We start from the raw sequence: 17,124 nt of genomic DNA, 5'->3' as shown, positions 1-17,124 counted from the left end.
CTGGTACAGGAGTGGGGGCCAGCTGGTTTGCCCTGAAGGGCATCCCGGATCAGGTGGGGGTTCCCTTGGGGTGTGGGGCGGCCTGAGCAAGGGGCCTGTGGTAGTTTGCAGGCCGGCCACGCCACCTGGCAACCCAAGCAGAGGCACTGGTATCTGGAATTTGTTTTCTTTCTACAATTGAAACTTTGTAGCCTGGAGCGGAGCCAAGCCTGGGGCTCCTCCGAGGCCAGAAGCCATCTGTGTTGGGGTTATAATTGAAACTTTGTTGCCTTAAGCGGGTGGGCCCAGCCAGGGTGTGCAGAAAGCTTTGCTTCCCCTGTTGCTGGCGGCAACCCTGGCCTGCTCTCTCAACCTCCATTCTGCCGCCATTTGTTTGAATTTGTTACCTTCTATAATTGAAACTTTGTAGCTTGAGTGGAGGCTTAGGCCTGGCAAGGGCAGGCGGAAAGCTTGGCTTCCTCTGTTACCTAAGAAACCTTGCTCTCTGTGGCTGTAGCCATCTTGGTTTGGGTTAATTTGCATACTCGCTCTGATTGGATGGTGGGCGTGGCTTTTGGACGTGGCTTGTGGGTGTGTCAGAGGTATGGTCAATTTGCATATTTGTCTATTATTAGAGAGGATAATATTTTTAAAGCATGTGAAAACTTAATAATGATAGCTTTTATTGTCTCAAAATTGAATTCTGAATTCAGAGATCCTTAGAAATCTAATCCAAATTTTCCAAGGTGAGAGAGTTAATTAAACTTGGGTTTTTAAGGTGTAGTAAAGAGAACGTGTTAGCAATCTGGACCGTACCCACGTTAGCAGCGTTGACCCTGAGAAAACCCCGTGTCCTGTCAGGGCCATGCTTTTGAACGTAAAGGGAGGGTAATTGCTATTTGTGTGACTCCTGTCTCACGGGGTTCGAGAGTAATTGGAAAAAGAGGGCCTTTAGGTGAAAGGACTGTGGGCATTTTTATTGGCCCAGGGACCTCGTAGTGAATGTCATCTCATGCTTTCTTTTCCCTCTGCCCACAGGTTTTCATGGTTGATCCTGCGCATGAGACCACGGCAGAGCTGATGAGCATAGCTGAGATGTTCCTTAGTAACCATATACCACTGAGGTAACACTGGTGTTGGTTTGATGACCTGTTTAATTAAACTGAGATGTTGTTTGTCATTCTTAAGTGCAAGACTGGTGCTATTAAATTGTAGGATAATTAATAGTGGGAATCATTAATAGCAACATGAAGCCAGCATCTTTGGGGTAAAGAGTTTGATTCTCAAGGAATAGAAGCTTACCACCGCTGAATTATTCATCAGTGGCTTGTACACGAGGAGTTTGTGGTCTGAGTTTGCTTGCCAGGGAAAGGGTTTTACTGAGTGCGTGTCTATGTCACAAGCCTCTTCCCTTTCAGTGCAGACAGTCTTGCCAGCAGCTTTTGTTAGACTGTGGAGGACTGCATGTATAGGACAAGCATTGTTTAGGTGCACACAGACACACTTAATTCATTTGTGTTGCCAAGTATACCAACAGGGTAGTTGAATGCCTTTGAAGAACAATGTGTTTTCTTTTTCTTTTTAAAAATATACTTTTATTGATTTCAGAGAGGAAGGGAGAGGGGGAGAGAGATAGAAACATGAATGATGAGAGAAACATTGATCGGCTGCCTCCTGCATGCCCCACACTGGGGATCGAGCCTGCAACCCGGGCATGTGCCCTGCCCAGGAATTGAACTGGTGACCTCCTGGTTCCAGGGTCATTGCTCAACCATTGAGCCACACCAGCCAGGTGGAAACAGCTTGCTTTTTTTTTTTTTTTTAATATATTTTATTGATTTTTACAGAGAGGAAGGGAGAGGGATAGAGAGTTATAAACGTCGACCAGCTGCCTCCTGCACACCTCCTACTGGGGATGTGCCCACAACCCAGGTACGTGCCCTTGACTGGAATCGAACCTGGGACCTTTCAGTCCGCAGGCCGACGCTCTATCCACTGAGCCAAACCGATTAGGGTGAAACAGCTTGCTTCAACAGTTGAAAGTCCAAGCCACCTTTGGAAACCTCCTTTTTTATCCTGTAAGTGATGAATGCCTTTGCCAACCATATTGGAGTAGGATGTGAACTGTGTTTTTCAATAACGAATAGTTTTCCTGTTTCAGGTGTAGAGCATAGTGGGTAGACAGTCATATACTTACAAAGTGTTCCCCTTCATATTTCCAGCACCCACCTGGCACCATAAATAGTTATTACAATATTATTGACCATATTCCCTGTGCTGTACTTTACATCCCATGACTATTCTGTAACTACCAACTTGTACTTCTTAATCCCTTCACCTTTTTCACCTCAACCCCCTTCCGCTCTGGCAACCATCAGTCTGTTCTTTGTATCTATGAGTCTGTTTGTTTATTCATTTATTTTGTTCTTTAGATTCCACATGTAAATGAAGTCACATGGTATTTGTCTTATTTCACTTAGCTTAATACCCTCTAGGTCCATCCATGCTGTCACAAATGGTAATTCACTTTTGTGTTTGTGTCTGTTGATGGGCACTTGGGTTGCTTCCATATCTTGGCTGTTGTAAATAATGCTGCATTGAACATAGGGGTGCAGCTCCTTCTTTCTGTCCTCAGACTTGGTTTAATCTTCGTGGTTAATGATTCTGAAGATGTGGATGGGATGCAAGATGCTGGAGTGGCTATTATGAGAGCATATAATTATGCTGCCCAGGAAGTGGATCATTATCACGCCTTCCAAACCCTGATGCAGGTATGTTTTCATTCAAAATGTTGAAGAGTTTTTAAATCTAACCTACTCTAAGAAACAGTGTGTGGTAAGAGAATTCGGTATATCTTTAAAGAGAAAAGGTAAGAAATCACTAGCTAGTGTCTTTTGGTAAATGTGATGTTTTCTACTTGTTTTTAAAAAATGTTTGCTTTTCCCCTCTAAGACCATCATGATATTTTCATTAGGACTGAGTTTATTATTCAAGTCATGAAATTCTCAATGTCTGCTTTCTTCATATTAACTGGAAACTTTTAAATGCCCTAATTTTACATATATTTAAAATTCTTGCTCAAGTTCAAATATAAAAAACTTCATAGTCAATAAATTTTAAAAATTATTATATTCAGAAGAAGTACCAATTAATTCTGTTACAGATTAGTGGTAATCATTCAAAACCATCTGAAGCATTGAGTCTCACCACATTTATTTTACCTGGAAACATGGAGTCAGTCTGCTGTCTATTATGCTGTTATTTAGAGATTCAGTCAGGGGTGCTTTTTAATTAGTTAAAATGTGTGTTTATTGGCTAACAGTCACCAAAGGCCCTTTTCCAGACCTGATATTAGCTGGGAGGGGTAGAGAACGGGGGTGAGAAGTCACCTGTGTCCTCAGAGAACTGGCGGTCTGGTGGAGACACCCGCAGTGTGGGAGCACAGCTGGCTGTGGCAACACCAGGCCTCAGCCACGAGGGTGGCCGCGGCGTCGTTAGGGAGGGGCCGCTGTCCCGCCGCGTGGAGCAGGAACAACCCGAGTAGGTGAACAATGGCTGCAGATCAGAGGTAGTGATTCTAAGTTGTGAATAGGACTTGAGTAGAGGACTGTGAGAGCCGAGTGGAGAGGAGCACCTGGTTATCGAAGCCAGGGGGCACAGGCGTGCAGATCCCAGAGTTAAACTACAATTAGAAACGCCATTCTGATCACGCGTGGAGATGGATCTGATGACGGTCAGGAGAGCGGCCGGGGTGCCAGGTCAGCCGTTGCTGTTTCTCTGCGCAGTGAGGGTGGCGGGAGTTAGCAGGGCCGGGAGCATGAGGAAGTCCGAGACGGTGCTGCGGATGGTGTGTGAAGTCTGCTTTTTAACGATCCCCCCATAGTTATGTGAAAGAAAGGATAATGAGTTTTTATTTATTTTTGTTTATTCTTAATTGCAAAAGTAAAAAAAAAAAAATCACTGTAAATGTTTTCCCTAAATAATATTAAAGTGTGAATTTAAAATTTAGCTGCCTCCACTCCCTAATCCTGCTCCTTAAAGTTAACCACCATTAAAAGATTGCCTTGTTTCCTTCTAGATCAAGTGCCCTCAATCTACAGCCTGCGGGCCACATGCAGGTGTTTTTGCCGTTTTGTTTTTTTACTTCGAAATAAGATATGTGCAGTGTGCATAGGAATTTGTTCATAGTTTTTTTTAAACTATAGTCCGGCCCTCCCACGGTCTGAGGGACAGTGAACTGGCCCCCTGTTTAAAAAGGTTGAGGACTCCCGTTAGATGTTTAACAGCACATGTATGGACATCTGTTTTATGTCTGCTTTATAAAAACAGGGATTTTGCCATATATATATTGCAACTTATTTCCTCTAAACATCATGGACATGAGTTCTTATTTCAAGGATTACTTACATTCAGATTTTGGAAAATTTAACACAGTTTTACATTTGGGGCTTAATGTAAGTATGAACAGATTGGGTCATTTTATCAATATATAGTTTCTAAGAAGGCATCTTGAAAATACTAGCAAATTAAATACAACAATATATTAAAAAAATGATACATCATGATAGAGTGGGGTTCATTCCAGGGGCACAGGATGGTTTAACACACACAAATCGATCAATGCAAGACGCCACATTAACAAAACAAAGAATAAAAATCATATGATCTTATCAATAGATGCAGAAAAAGCACTTGATAATACAACTTCAGAAAAAGAAATGGAAAAAAACAACAATTCCTTTTGCAATTGCCACCAGAAGAAGATACCTAGGAAGATACCTACATACTGAAAACTACAAAGCATAATTAAAAGAGATGAAAAAGACACAACAAAATTGAAAGATATTCTGTTTGTGGATTGGAAGAATCAACATTGTTAAAACAGCCATATTACCCAAAGCAATATACAGACTTAATACAATCTCCATCAAAATCCCAATGTCAGTTTTTAATGAAATAGAGGAAAAAAATAATCAGATTTGTATAGAATTACAAAAGACCCCGAATAGCCAAAGCAACCTCGAGAAAAAGAACAAAGCCAGAGGTATCACACTGCCTGACCTCCCATTCTACTGCAGAGCAGCCTGGCACTGGGAGAAAAACACAGACGAGTGGGCCAGAAGGGAGAGCCCAGAAACAAAACCACGTGATCATGGGCAGATAATTCTTGGCAAAGGAGCCAAAACACACAATGGAGAGAAGAAAGCCTCTTCAGTAAATGGTGCTGGGAGAATTGGAAAGCCACACGCAAATGAATGAAGCTAGATTACAGTTTGTCCCCATGTACAAAAATTAATCTAGAAAGCATCAAAATCCTAAATACAAGATCTGAAAACAATAAAGAACATAGAAGAGAACATAGGAACTGAACTTAATGGACCTTGGTCTTAGCGAACATTTTATGAATTTGACTCCAGAGGCAAGGGAAGTAAAGGCAGAAATAAATGAATGGACTCTGTCAAACTGAAGAGCTTCTGTGCAGCAAAGAAACCAGCAACAACACAAAAAGGCAGCCGACCAGATGGGAGATGATATTTGCAAACCCACAAAGGTTTACTATGCAAAATCTATAAAAAACTCATACAATTCAACACCAAGCTAACAGTCTAATAAAATGTGCACTTCTCAAAAAGACATACAAGTGCCCAATGCATATATATGAAAATATGCTCAACTTTAGTAGGTATTACAAAAATGCACATCAAAACTACAATGAGATACCACCTCACACCTGTTAGAATGGCTGTTATCAACAAGACAAATAGTAAATGTTGGAGAGGCTGTGGAGAAAAGGGAACCCTCACTCCCTGCTGGTGGGAATGTGGATGGTACATCCACTGTGGAAAGCAGTCTGCAGTTCCTCAAAAAATTAAGAATAGAGTTACCATGTGACCCAGCAATCCCTTTCCTGGGTATCTACCTGAAAAACTCAAAAACATGTATTTGCAAAGATATATGCACGTCTATGTTCATTGAAGCATTATTCATTGTGGCCAAGACATGCAGACAACCAAAGTGTCCTTCGATAGAGGATGTGATAAAGAGGATGTCATATATACTATGGAATACTACTCAGCCATGAGAAAGGAGGAGGTACTACCATTTGCGACAACATGGATGGACCTTGAGAATATTATGCTAAGTGAAATAAGTCAGTCAGGAAAAGCTAAGAACCCTACGATATTGCTCATGTGGGTTATAAACAAACTCAGATACAGAGAATAGTATGATGATTACCAGAGGGAATGGGTGAGAGGGGTGGGAATTAAAGGGGCCTAGTATTTGGTGACTGAAGATGATTTGACTTTGGGTGGTGGCACACTTGAAACTTGTTAATACATTTAATTAAAAAAAAGAAGGCGCCGAAACCGGTTTGGCTCAGTGGATAGAGCGTTGGCCTGCGGACTGAAGGGTCCCAGGTTCGATTCCGGTCAGGAGCATGTACTATGATTGCGGGCACATCCCCAGTGGGGGGTGTGCAGGAGGCAGCTGATGGATGTCTCTCTATCATAGATGTTTCTAACTCTCTATCCCTCTCCCTCTCTGTAAAAAATCAATAAAATATATTTTTTTAAAAAAAGAAGGCATATTGAGGTATATGGAAAAGAGAATTGCTAGCCCCTATTGACTCCATTTGACCTTTTAAGAAAAATAGTCATGTTTTCCTCCACATTCATTAATCTTTTGTAATAAACGCTCTGAAATTGAAAAGTGTAGTTGGTTAACCAGTTGTTTTTTTCCAGATATATAACAAAGTAAGGACTGGAGAAAAGGTGAAAGTTGAACATGTGGTCAGTGTCCTGGAGAAGAAATACCCATATGTAGAAGTGAACAGCATTTTGGGGATTGATTCTGCTTATGATCAGAATCGGAAGGTAAGGATTCTTCAGCATTTCTCATTGGACGGCAACACGGTACTTTTCTCACCTCCCTTTTTTGATGTTGTCATTATTAGTGGTGCTGGTTAAAGTACTTAGGTACTAGCATTTAAAAATTTAGAAACCAGATCACATCTCTGAGTCTACAAATGTAGTTTATATTTCAATTTTGTGAAGATACTGATTTTTTAGCTGGCATATTAAATTGAAAAGCCTTTTCATTTTCACAATGCAATGGTAGTACTTGTATGATATACTGTATATTCTGGATAAAATTTATTGAAAGTATGATTGATTGCCAGAATATGAGGTATGACAGTGTGTATCATTTATAGTTATTCAGGCTAAAGACGGAAATGTCTTAAGAAATGTAATAAACAGAATGGCAAAATGTGGTAATAAAAATATAGAGAAATATTTGAAAATTTTATTTAAAGCTAGTATGTTCCTTAGTTTAATATTAAGTACAGTAAAGCTCTTACCTATTGCAAGCAGTAATGAGGTGGTCAGTTTATTGAAAACAAATGTTGTGGCAGTGAATCAAAATACATTTCCAGAACATATTAATTTACAACTATAAAAGGATATTTGTTTACCAATGGCTTTCTTTTTCTCAAATGAAGAACAAGGCCTTTGGTTCTTCTCTTTGGAGATCTGAGCTATCATTCCTTTAGAAGTCATACTCATGATTAATTGTTTATTTCTTTTTCATCTGAGTATAGAATCCTTTGAGATTTTTATAATCTTCATCTCCCCTTTTGTAGTTGTCTTACCCACATCTAATTCAGCATCAGCTGTTTTTAGTTTTTCACTTTTTTGAATTTTGCTAGTCATTCAGTTTTTCTTCGGGAGACCGACTTTTTCTTTTTGCAGTCATATTTTGTTGGCTGTATAATATTAAATTTTTTTTTTTCATTCACTAAGGAAAACAGTTGGTTTGGAAACAGACACAAATGATTTTTGGTAAACAAACAGCTCAAATGAGGGGAGCTAATATGTGTGCATTCTAGAGAGTAGCTCACCAGTGTAAGAACTGAGCATGCTCTATAGCAAGTCTTTGTTGTATTACCTTATATTGGTTAAGAGATCTGCTACTATAAATTTTCCTCGTTTTAGAGATCTTCAACAAAAAACTACGTAGTAAGAACAAAACTTAACAACTAGAGACATTTCTGAAATACTTTGAAATAAGGAATAATGTTTTACTTTAGACACACCTGGTCACCCCTTTATCATAGAAAGGGAACAAGCGTGGTGCCTGTTGTTGGGGCGCCTGTTGGGGAGTGACACACAGCATGAAGTGTGGTTGTGATGGTAGTGTTGGCATGTTGTAGGTGGGAAGCCTACCGTGGGCAGCTCTGCCAGTTTGGGCAGTGATTGATGAAAGCTTCCTAGGGAGGTGGTGACACTTGTCTACCCTGGGATTGAAAGTTTTTAGAGGGATAAGTGAAAAAATAAAATAAAACATAAACCCACAGGTTTAGTATATGTGTACATTGATATTGAGTACAAAACTAATTAAAATACTGGCTCTCTACCAATTTGTTTGAAAAGGTAAATTCATACCAGGAGCTAGAGGGTCTATGAGGATGACAGCTTGTTTTTCCTCTTTACTATTTCTATTATGTGCTTTAGTATCGTTGTTGTTTACAGCCAATGATAAGGAATTTCCTGCAGCTTTATTGTGGTACTAGGGGCCCAGTGCATGAATTCATGCACCTTGAAAGGAGCTTTGGGCCACAAGGCTGCAATGGGCACAGGTGAGGGTCTCGGCCCATCCTCTGCGCCCCCACCCAGCCCCTCCCGCTGTGGGCCCCGGTCTCCTCTCTGCCAGCAGCCCCGCTCCTGCTGCTCCCATGCACTGATGGCGCCAGCTCCGCTCGCACCCACTGATGGTGCGGAGCGATTGGGGCTGGTGCCAACAGCAGATGCAAGTGGGGCCGGCGCTGTCAGCGAGTGTGAGCAGTGGCTGCTGCCCCGATCGCCCCTCAGGAGCAGGGGCCAATGGAGAAGCCCTCACGGGTGATTGGGGCCGGCAGCTGCCGCTTGCACCCGCTGATGGCACCGAGTGATCGAGACCAGCGCTGGGCGCCAGCAGTGGGTGCAAGGAGTGGCTCCGGCGCTGGCAGCAGGTGCTAGCAGGGCTGTCACCAGCAGCTGGTGCAAGAGGAGGCAGCTGGCCCCAATCGCCCCTCAGGAGCAGGGGGAGGTGGAGAAGCCCTGAGGGGCAATCGGGGCCAGCAACCACCGCTCGCACCTGCTGACAGCATGGAGCAACTGGGGCCAATGCTGGGCGCCAACAGCAGGTGCGAGCAGTCCCGGTGCCAGCAGCAGGTACGAGTGCCGGGGGGGACAGTGGCGTACGGGAGAAAAGAAATTTCAGTAAACCACCAGAGGCTTATCCCGATGACAGCGACTGGCGTCCTGCCTTGTTCAGGCACACCTGCTCACCTGCTCCACCATCCTGCCGTGGCCGACGCCTGCCATGTTCTGCGCTCTGCTTGCTGCCTGCTGCTGATGCCCGCCATGTTCCACATGCGCCCCCTGGTGGTCAGTGCACGTTATAGCAACTGTTTGTTCAGTTGTTCTGCCATTCGGTCTATTTGCATATTAGGGTTTTATATATATAGATAGTTGACTTGTAACATTGTGTAAGTTTGAGGTGTACAGTTTGTTGATTTGGTACATGATTAACCAGTAATGTTAACACCTCTATCACCTCACATAATTACCATTTCTTTTTTGTGGTGAGACTATTTAAGATCTACTCTCTTAGCAATTTTCAGGTATATAATATAGTATTGTTAAGTGTAATCATCAGGCTGTACACTAGGTCCCAGAACTTATAACTGGAAGTTTATATATTTTGAAGAACATCTCTTCGTTTACACCATACCCAGCTCCTGACAACCACCATTCTACTGTTTCTATGAGTTCAGCTCTTTCAGATTCCACATATAAGTACTTGTCTTTCTCTTTCTGATTTATTTAGATCCATGATATTGCAAATGGCAGGACTTTTTTATTTCTCTTGGCTGAATAATGCCATATATATATATATATATTTGTGTGTGTGTGTGTGTATAAAAGGCTAATATGCAAAGTGTCCCCTTGAGAGTTTGAGCAGGAGACCGGGAGTTCAGTTGCTCACTATGATGTGCATTGACCACCAGGGGGCGGCGCAGAATGAAAGAAGGCCTCGACGTCAGCCAGAAGGAAAGCCCCAGCCGGCAGCTGGAAGGCCCTGATAGGCCCTGATTGCTGGCCAGGCCTAGGGACCCTACCCGTGCACAAATTTTGTACACCGGGCCTCTAGTTTCATTATATATCCATTCTGATAGACACTTAGGTTGATTCCATATCTTGGGTCTTATAAGTCATGCTGCAGTGACAACATGGTAATGCAGATATCTCTGAGAGCCTGTCTCCATTCCCTTTAGCTCTATCTCTAGAAGTGAGATTGCTGGATCATGTCATAGTTTATTTTATAATTTCTGAGGAACCTCCATACATTTTTCTACAGTGGCTGCACCAACTTATATTGCCATCAACTACATGAGGGTTCCCTTTTTTTCATACCTTCATGAAAATTTGTTATCTCTTGACTTTTTGATGATGGCCTTTCTAACAGGTATAAGATGATATCTCATCTTGGTTTTGATTCACATTTCTGTGATGATTAGCGACATTTAACACCTTTTCATGTACTTGTCAGTCATCTCTATGACTTTGGCAACATATCTTTCAGTTGTTCTACCCCTTATTAATCAGACATTTTTTTCTTACATATTTTGGATATTAACCCTTTATCATATATGTGATTTGCATGTATTCAATAGACATCTTTTTTATGTTGTTATTTGCTTCTTTTGCTATATAGAAGCTTTTAATTTTCATGTAGTCCCATTAGTTTCTTTTTGCTTATGCTTTTGTTGTCTTATCTAAAAAAAAATCATTGCCATGACTGATGTCAAGGAGTTTTTTCCATCTGTTTTCTTCTAGGGGTTTTATGGTTTCAGGCCTGTGTTTTAGTCTTTCATCCATTTCTAGTTAATTTCTGTGAGTAGTGTAAGATGTGGTCCAATTTCATTCTTCTGCATGTGTTTATCAAGTTTTCCAGCACCATTTATCAAAGAAACTATCATTTCCCCATTGAGTATTCTTGGCTTCCTTGTCTTGTGGGAGCCCCTTTCATGTCCCACGTGGTTCAGGGTTCCTGTTCAGGGTTCGGGTTCTGGAGAAGGCCGCACACAAATGAAAAGAGACTAGAAAAGTATTAATTTGGCGATATTGGAGGGCCAGGCGGGAGTCTACCTCTAGGGGGTGGACTACCACTGCTCTGGCCTTGCCATCCCTTTTATTAAGGTTATGAGATACACCCAAATCCTTTAGGCAGGAAATTCCAATAATAGACAATCAGCAAGAATTTACATATGACTAACAGGTGGAGGCTGCTTTAACTACCAATGTCTCAACTAAACAATGAGTGATTAGCTCCGACCATTCAGAGCAATTAAGGTTGACCAGCCTTCCGGATTCCCTTTTCACATTTCTCTATTAGTGACAATGATCGGTTTCTGGCATTGTCTAACATTAGTTGGCTGTATATGCATAGATTTATTTCTGAGTTCTTGATTCTCTGGTTGTGTGTTTATTTTTATGCAGTACCATGCTGTTTTGATTACTATATCATTACTAGAGGCCTGGTGCACGAAATTCGTGCATGGGGGTGTGTGTCCCTCAGCCCAGCCTGCACCCTCTCCAATCTGGGACATCCCTCTCACAATCCAGGACTGCTGGCTCCCAACTGCTCGCCTGCCTGCCTTCCTGATTGCCCCTAACTGCTTCTGCCTGCCAGCCTGATCACCCCCTAACCACTCCCCTGCCAGCCTGATTGATGCCTAACTGCCCTCCCCTGCCAGCCTGATCGCCCCTAACTGCCCTCCCCTGTAGGCCCGGTCACCCCTAACTGCCCTCCCCTACAGGCCTGATTGCCCCCAACTGCCCTCCTGTGCAGGCCTGGTCATCCCTAACTGCCCTCCCCTGCCAGTCTGGTCACCCCTAACTGCCCTCCCTTGCTGGCTCAGTCACCCCTAACTTCCCTTCCTTGCCAGCCTGGTCACCCCTAACTTCCCTCCCCTGCCGGCCTGATCTCCCCCAACTGCCCTCCCCTGCAGCCTGGTCACTCCTAACTGCCCTCCCCGCCGGCCCGATCGCCCCCACTGCCCTCCCCTGCAGGCCTGATCACCCTCCACTGTCGGCCTGGTCGCCCCTAACTGCCCTCCCTTGACAGCCTGGTTGCCCCCAACTCCACTGCAGGCCCAGTCACCCCCAACTGCCCTCCCCTGCTGGCCTGATGGTCCACAACTGCCCTCCCCTGCTGGCCATCTTGTGGCGGCCATCTTGTGATGACATGGAGGTGACCATCTTGTGATGACGAGAGGGTGAGATGCCACCTAGGCTTTTATTAGTATAGATTAGAATCCTTTCACTTCAGCTTAAAGAATTCCTTTTGACATTTTTTGTAGGGCAGGTTTAGTTGTGATGAACTCTTAACTTTTGTTTGGGAAAGTCTTTATTTCATTTCTAAAGGATACCTTTGCCTGGGAGAGTATTTTTAGTGGGCAGTTTTTTCTTTCAGCACTTTGAACACATCAGGCCACTCTCCTTGCCTATGAGTTTCTGCTGATAAATCTGCTGACAGCCTTCCTTTAAAGCAACAAGGTTCTTTTCTCTTGCTGCTTTTAATATTCTCTCTTTGGCTTTGACTTTTGACAGTTTCATTATAATGTCCGTTGCTGAGGATCTCTTTAGTTGATTTTTTTTTTTTTTTGATGAGTTCATGAACTTGGATATCAAAATCTCTCCCCAGATTTGGAAAGTTCTCAGCCATTTCTTAAAATAAGCTTTCTGCCTCTTCTCCATCTTGTCTCCTGGGACTCCAGTAATTTCCAATTTAACCATATACCATTTCTTTCATTCACTTTCTTTGTTCTTCTCTGGCTATATAATTTCAAAGTTCCTGTCTTCTAACTCAAAGATTTATTTCTTCTGATTGATTGATTTGATGTTAATGCTGTTTCATTTTTCATTTCATTCATTGTATTTCTTAGCTCTGGAATTTCTGCTTGGTTCTTTTATTATGATTTCTCTTTTTTTTTTGTTAAACTTTTAATTTTGCTTAGATATTGTTTGCCTTATTTTGTTGAATCTCTCTCTCTCTCTCTCTCTCTCTCTCTCTCTCTCTCTCTCTCTCTCTCTCTCGTAGCTTATTGTATTTCCCTAAAACAGCTATTTTGGATTCTTCATTGGGTAAATCACAGGTCTTCCTTTCTTTGGGATCAGCTTATAGAAGATTATTGTGATTCTTTTGGTGATGTTATGCTTTCTTTATTTTTCATGTTTCTTGCAGTTTTGCATTGCTTTCTTTGCATTTGAAGTAGCAGTCACTTTCTCTAGTCTGCCTTTGGGTGAGAAATACCTTTCTTCAGGCTGCTAGGCATTCTGAGGCATCCTGACGGTCTGTGGATACACCTGCTCCGTGCTCTTTGTTCCCTCTGATACAGAATTCAGAAGCTTGTATAAATTCTCTTGATTCTGCAATGTCAATATTGAGCCCTGACCAGCCCCCTTTTGTTTCCCCCAAGATGGCCCTAAAGCTCAAGTCTTTTGGCTCTTTCTGGCCCACAGATTTGGGCTGACTTTCTGTGTGTGCTAACTGGCCATCTGGCAAAACCCGTCTCTGCACTGTCAGGAGTGCACTGGAAGCCGCCACAGGGTGGAGTGTGTTTGGGGTGAGCACTGGTACCGTGAGCCCTTGGGGGAGTCTGTGGAGGAGGTGTTCTGGGTGGCTCATGGGTGTACATCTTGATGAAGGCAGTATGATCTGCCTCCATTAATGCCCCCTGAAAGCAGCGTCTGTGTTCCCAGCCTCCTCCCACTCCGGCATGCAGCTCCCGGTCGGTGCTTTGGGATGGATGAGAGAAATGAGCCTCTGTGCAGCATCCTAGATAGTTGGGAGCCAGGGCCTGCTCACTCGCTCTCACTTTCCTCTGCAGGAGAAGCCACAGGCACAGAGGTACCTCTGGGCCATGAGCTGCACTGCCTTGGGGAGGGGTGGTATGGGTAAAGTCAGACTGTTGCTCTTAACCTCTTAAGTAAGAGCTGCTATGTCCAAACTTGTAGTTATTTTCTCCAGTGCTGTCCTGGGGCTTCTCTGCTAGAAGCCTGCACTTCCACAAAGGCTCTCTTGTCCCTGGATGATGTCGTAAGACATTTTCCCCAGGCTGTGTCCAAGAGGCTCTGGAGCCAGTTCATGGACCACGCAGGGTCCATAGGCAGGGTTGGAGTCTGGGTGCCCTTCACCCGATGCACCAGTGGGCAGGACTCTGCCTGGGCCACGTGGCAAATGGTGCTGGATAACCAACCTCTCACAAAGGCACTTTTGTCCGTGGTGGATGCCAAATGGTTGTGGGAGGGATACCGTCTTCAGCCATAATGCTGACATCATTCTGCTTTAGTGTGACGTCTCCTTGTGTTATGACATATCCAGGTGGGTGTGGAGCTGAAGCTGGGCATCAGATCTGTTCAGTTGACACTGGAGATGGATCCGTTATGATATTATAGCATTCTGCTCAGTCACTTATCTTTTATGATTTTTTAAATAAAGTAATATTGATATGGACACCCAGTGATATTTTTATTAAAATTTTTAATATGTTTTTATCAAATTTTTTTTAGAGAGAGGAAGGGAGAAGGAGAGAGAGGTAGAAACGTCGAAGAGAGAGCAGCATTGATTGGCTGTCTCCTGCACATCCACTACTGGGGATCAAGCCTGCAATCCAGGCATGTGCCATGACCAGCAATTGAACCAGCAACCTCTTTTAGATATATAGGGTGTATATACAGTGTGTGTGTGTGTGTGTGTGTGTGTGTGTGTGGGAGAGAGAGAGAGAGAGAGAGAGAGAGAGAGAGAGAGAGAGAGAGAATGGGAGACGGAGAAGAAGAGGGGAGAGAGAGGGAGAGAAACATCGATCTGAGAGAGAAACATCGATTGGTTGCCTCCCATATGTGCCCTGACCTGGGAATCAAACCGGAAACCCGGGTAGGTGCCCTGACAGAATCAATCCAGCAATCTTTTGGTGCATGAAATTGAACCAACTAAGCCACACTGGCTGAGCTTAGTACTTTTTTTTTTCATGTTTTCACAAACAGCAAGAATACTAGAATACTAGATGAAATAAAGAAAGACCACTTGGGAATACCAAAGATTTGAGGAAGTTAATGGAATTTTATCTATTTCACATTTAGAAAATATTTAATTCTAATTTTCTCTATTCTATTGAAGAAAAAATTCATGTTGCCTTTTTATTGTGGGTGATTGTTATATCAAAAGTATTTGCTTGGAAAGTATGCAGTAGACAAGTTTGGGGGAAGGGTATTTTTACATGTTGTCTTTTACGTTTTTAAATCTTTATTTTGCTAAAGAATCAAATGGGTGTATCAGACCTAGCTCCTCAGGAATTTCCAGACGTGGCCATTTTCCTCATCTGCACTGATGAGCAGCTCTTCCTGTATGAGAGATCATATTACTGGCCGTGCTACTTCATTTTCTAACTACTTGAGTCACTTACCTTTGTGATTTTTTGAATGAAGTAACATTGATAAGGATGGCCAGTGCGTGTCTCACCTACCCCAGGGCACTGAATTGTTGAGCTGCATGCTGGGAGTGGGAGGAGGCTAGGTATACTCTTAAGAGAAGGGTGTTGTGAGATTCCTATAGATTCTAAGAATCTAATGATTTAGTAAGATTTTTAAACTCGTGGGAGCTGTACCCTCACACAATAAAAGCCCAAGGAAATAGATTCTTTTGAACAAAAGGAGAAATGAGTGCATTCAGCAAATTTTTTATACTTATACATATCTGTAACTTTTGTTATAAATCTGAAGCTGTGGAATCTTCTATCTCTGATTATGGAAGGAAGCAGTTATTTCTAAAACTGAGCAGTACAATTAAAGTAGAACTTTTAAACTGAAGAGTATCATCTGGTAAGTGTATCTTTCAAAGCCAGTAAGATAATGGTAGTTAAAAAAGTTCTAACTTAACACATACAAACATTTTGCATTTGGCATATTAATTCTGTGTCTTTATTAATCCCAGTTGTCACTTGTGAGTGGCTCATTCATAAGACTTTTCTAGTGGTTAATGTTTTAACATTATTTATAATTAACATTTTTGGTGATCACTTCATAGGAATGCTCACATGTAATTTTTAAACTTGGCTCTTTGATAATTGGGCTGCATTCTGTTATTTTGTCTGGTAAACTCTTTACAAGTTGTAAAAATGGAAGCTATGTAGTCAAAGCGTCTTCTTTCCACTCCTGCCTGTCACTCAGTTGCCATTCCCAAAGACCACCAATGTTACTTAACTTTTTCTTGTCACTTAGAATTAAAATGTGGGTTTGGTTTTGTTCGGGAAATGATTTTCAAAGCTCAAAGTATATTAAAATTGAGTTTTTACAAACTTCTTTGAAAAAGCTGAGATATCACAGAACAGAATTTACATGGTTACACTTTTGAAAGTGTAAATTTTAAGTCTGAACAATGCTATGGAGAAAAGGCCTTTGTCCTGAGCCATCTCCAGTCCCTCAGAGGTCTCGCCGTCAGGTCTACTTTGGCCAGATCTGGGTGGGAACGAAGCAGTCCATGGCTGACGCTTGGTGCTGGTTACCCAATCCCTGTGTTCTCTCGCCAGCGGTCGCCAACCGGTGGTCCACGGTCCACGGCCACTGCTGGTCCGTGAGGTCCGAAAGGTTGGCGACCACTGCAGTAGTGTGCAGGTGAAAAAGTTCTGCCGTTTTCAGTGATAAGATATTTAACAAGGAAGTTTTAATTCTGGGCTCTGTGGTTGTTATGTGGGAAATGTACCTATTTTGACAGGGAAACATGGCAGTCAGGAAAAAATATATTTACCTGCCATTTATATTTGCCATTTTGTCAGCCTGACATTTCCCTGCCAAGGAACCTCTTATGTCCTGGAGAGGAAAAAGCTTGAGCTGAGTATATTGTAGAGCAATTTTTGAACACTGTTTTCCCATTAACTGTGGTTTGTTTTCTGCATGTGTGATTTCTTTTTTAGTGACATGGACCCTTTTCCACTTAGAATTGGTGTGAATGTTTCTTCTTAGACTGTATAGCCAAGAGCACTAATAATTTATGGCAGGCTGTTGTGTTGCCCCTTCAGTAGCCTCTAGCTTTCACGTGGAT

The 17,124-nt window shown here is 42.6% G+C and overlaps 1 protein-coding gene across 3 annotated transcripts in view; it reads left to right on the top strand.

The window, feature by feature from the left end:
* Nucleotides 1-17,124, top strand: part of UGGT1 (UDP-glucose glycoprotein glucosyltransferase 1) — a 147,172-nt gene that overhangs the window by 56,401 nt on the left and 73,647 nt on the right. For all 3 annotated transcript variants that reach the window (XM_008158130.3, XM_028134827.2, XM_028134826.2), the window contains 3 exons: nt 1,018-1,103; nt 2,615-2,750; nt 6,723-6,854. In XM_008158130.3, coding sequence (XP_008156352.3) covers nt 1,018-1,103; nt 2,615-2,750; nt 6,723-6,854 — 354 coding nt within the window. The remainder of the gene's footprint in view (nt 1-1,017; nt 1,104-2,614; nt 2,751-6,722; nt 6,855-17,124) is intronic.

Source organism: Eptesicus fuscus, chromosome 11 (assembly GCF_027574615.1).
Source record: "Eptesicus fuscus isolate TK198812 chromosome 11, DD_ASM_mEF_20220401, whole genome shotgun sequence".
Taxonomy (NCBI): Eukaryota; Metazoa; Chordata; class Mammalia; order Chiroptera; family Vespertilionidae; genus Eptesicus; species Eptesicus fuscus.
This window is presented reverse-complemented; position numbering and strand designations above follow the sequence as displayed.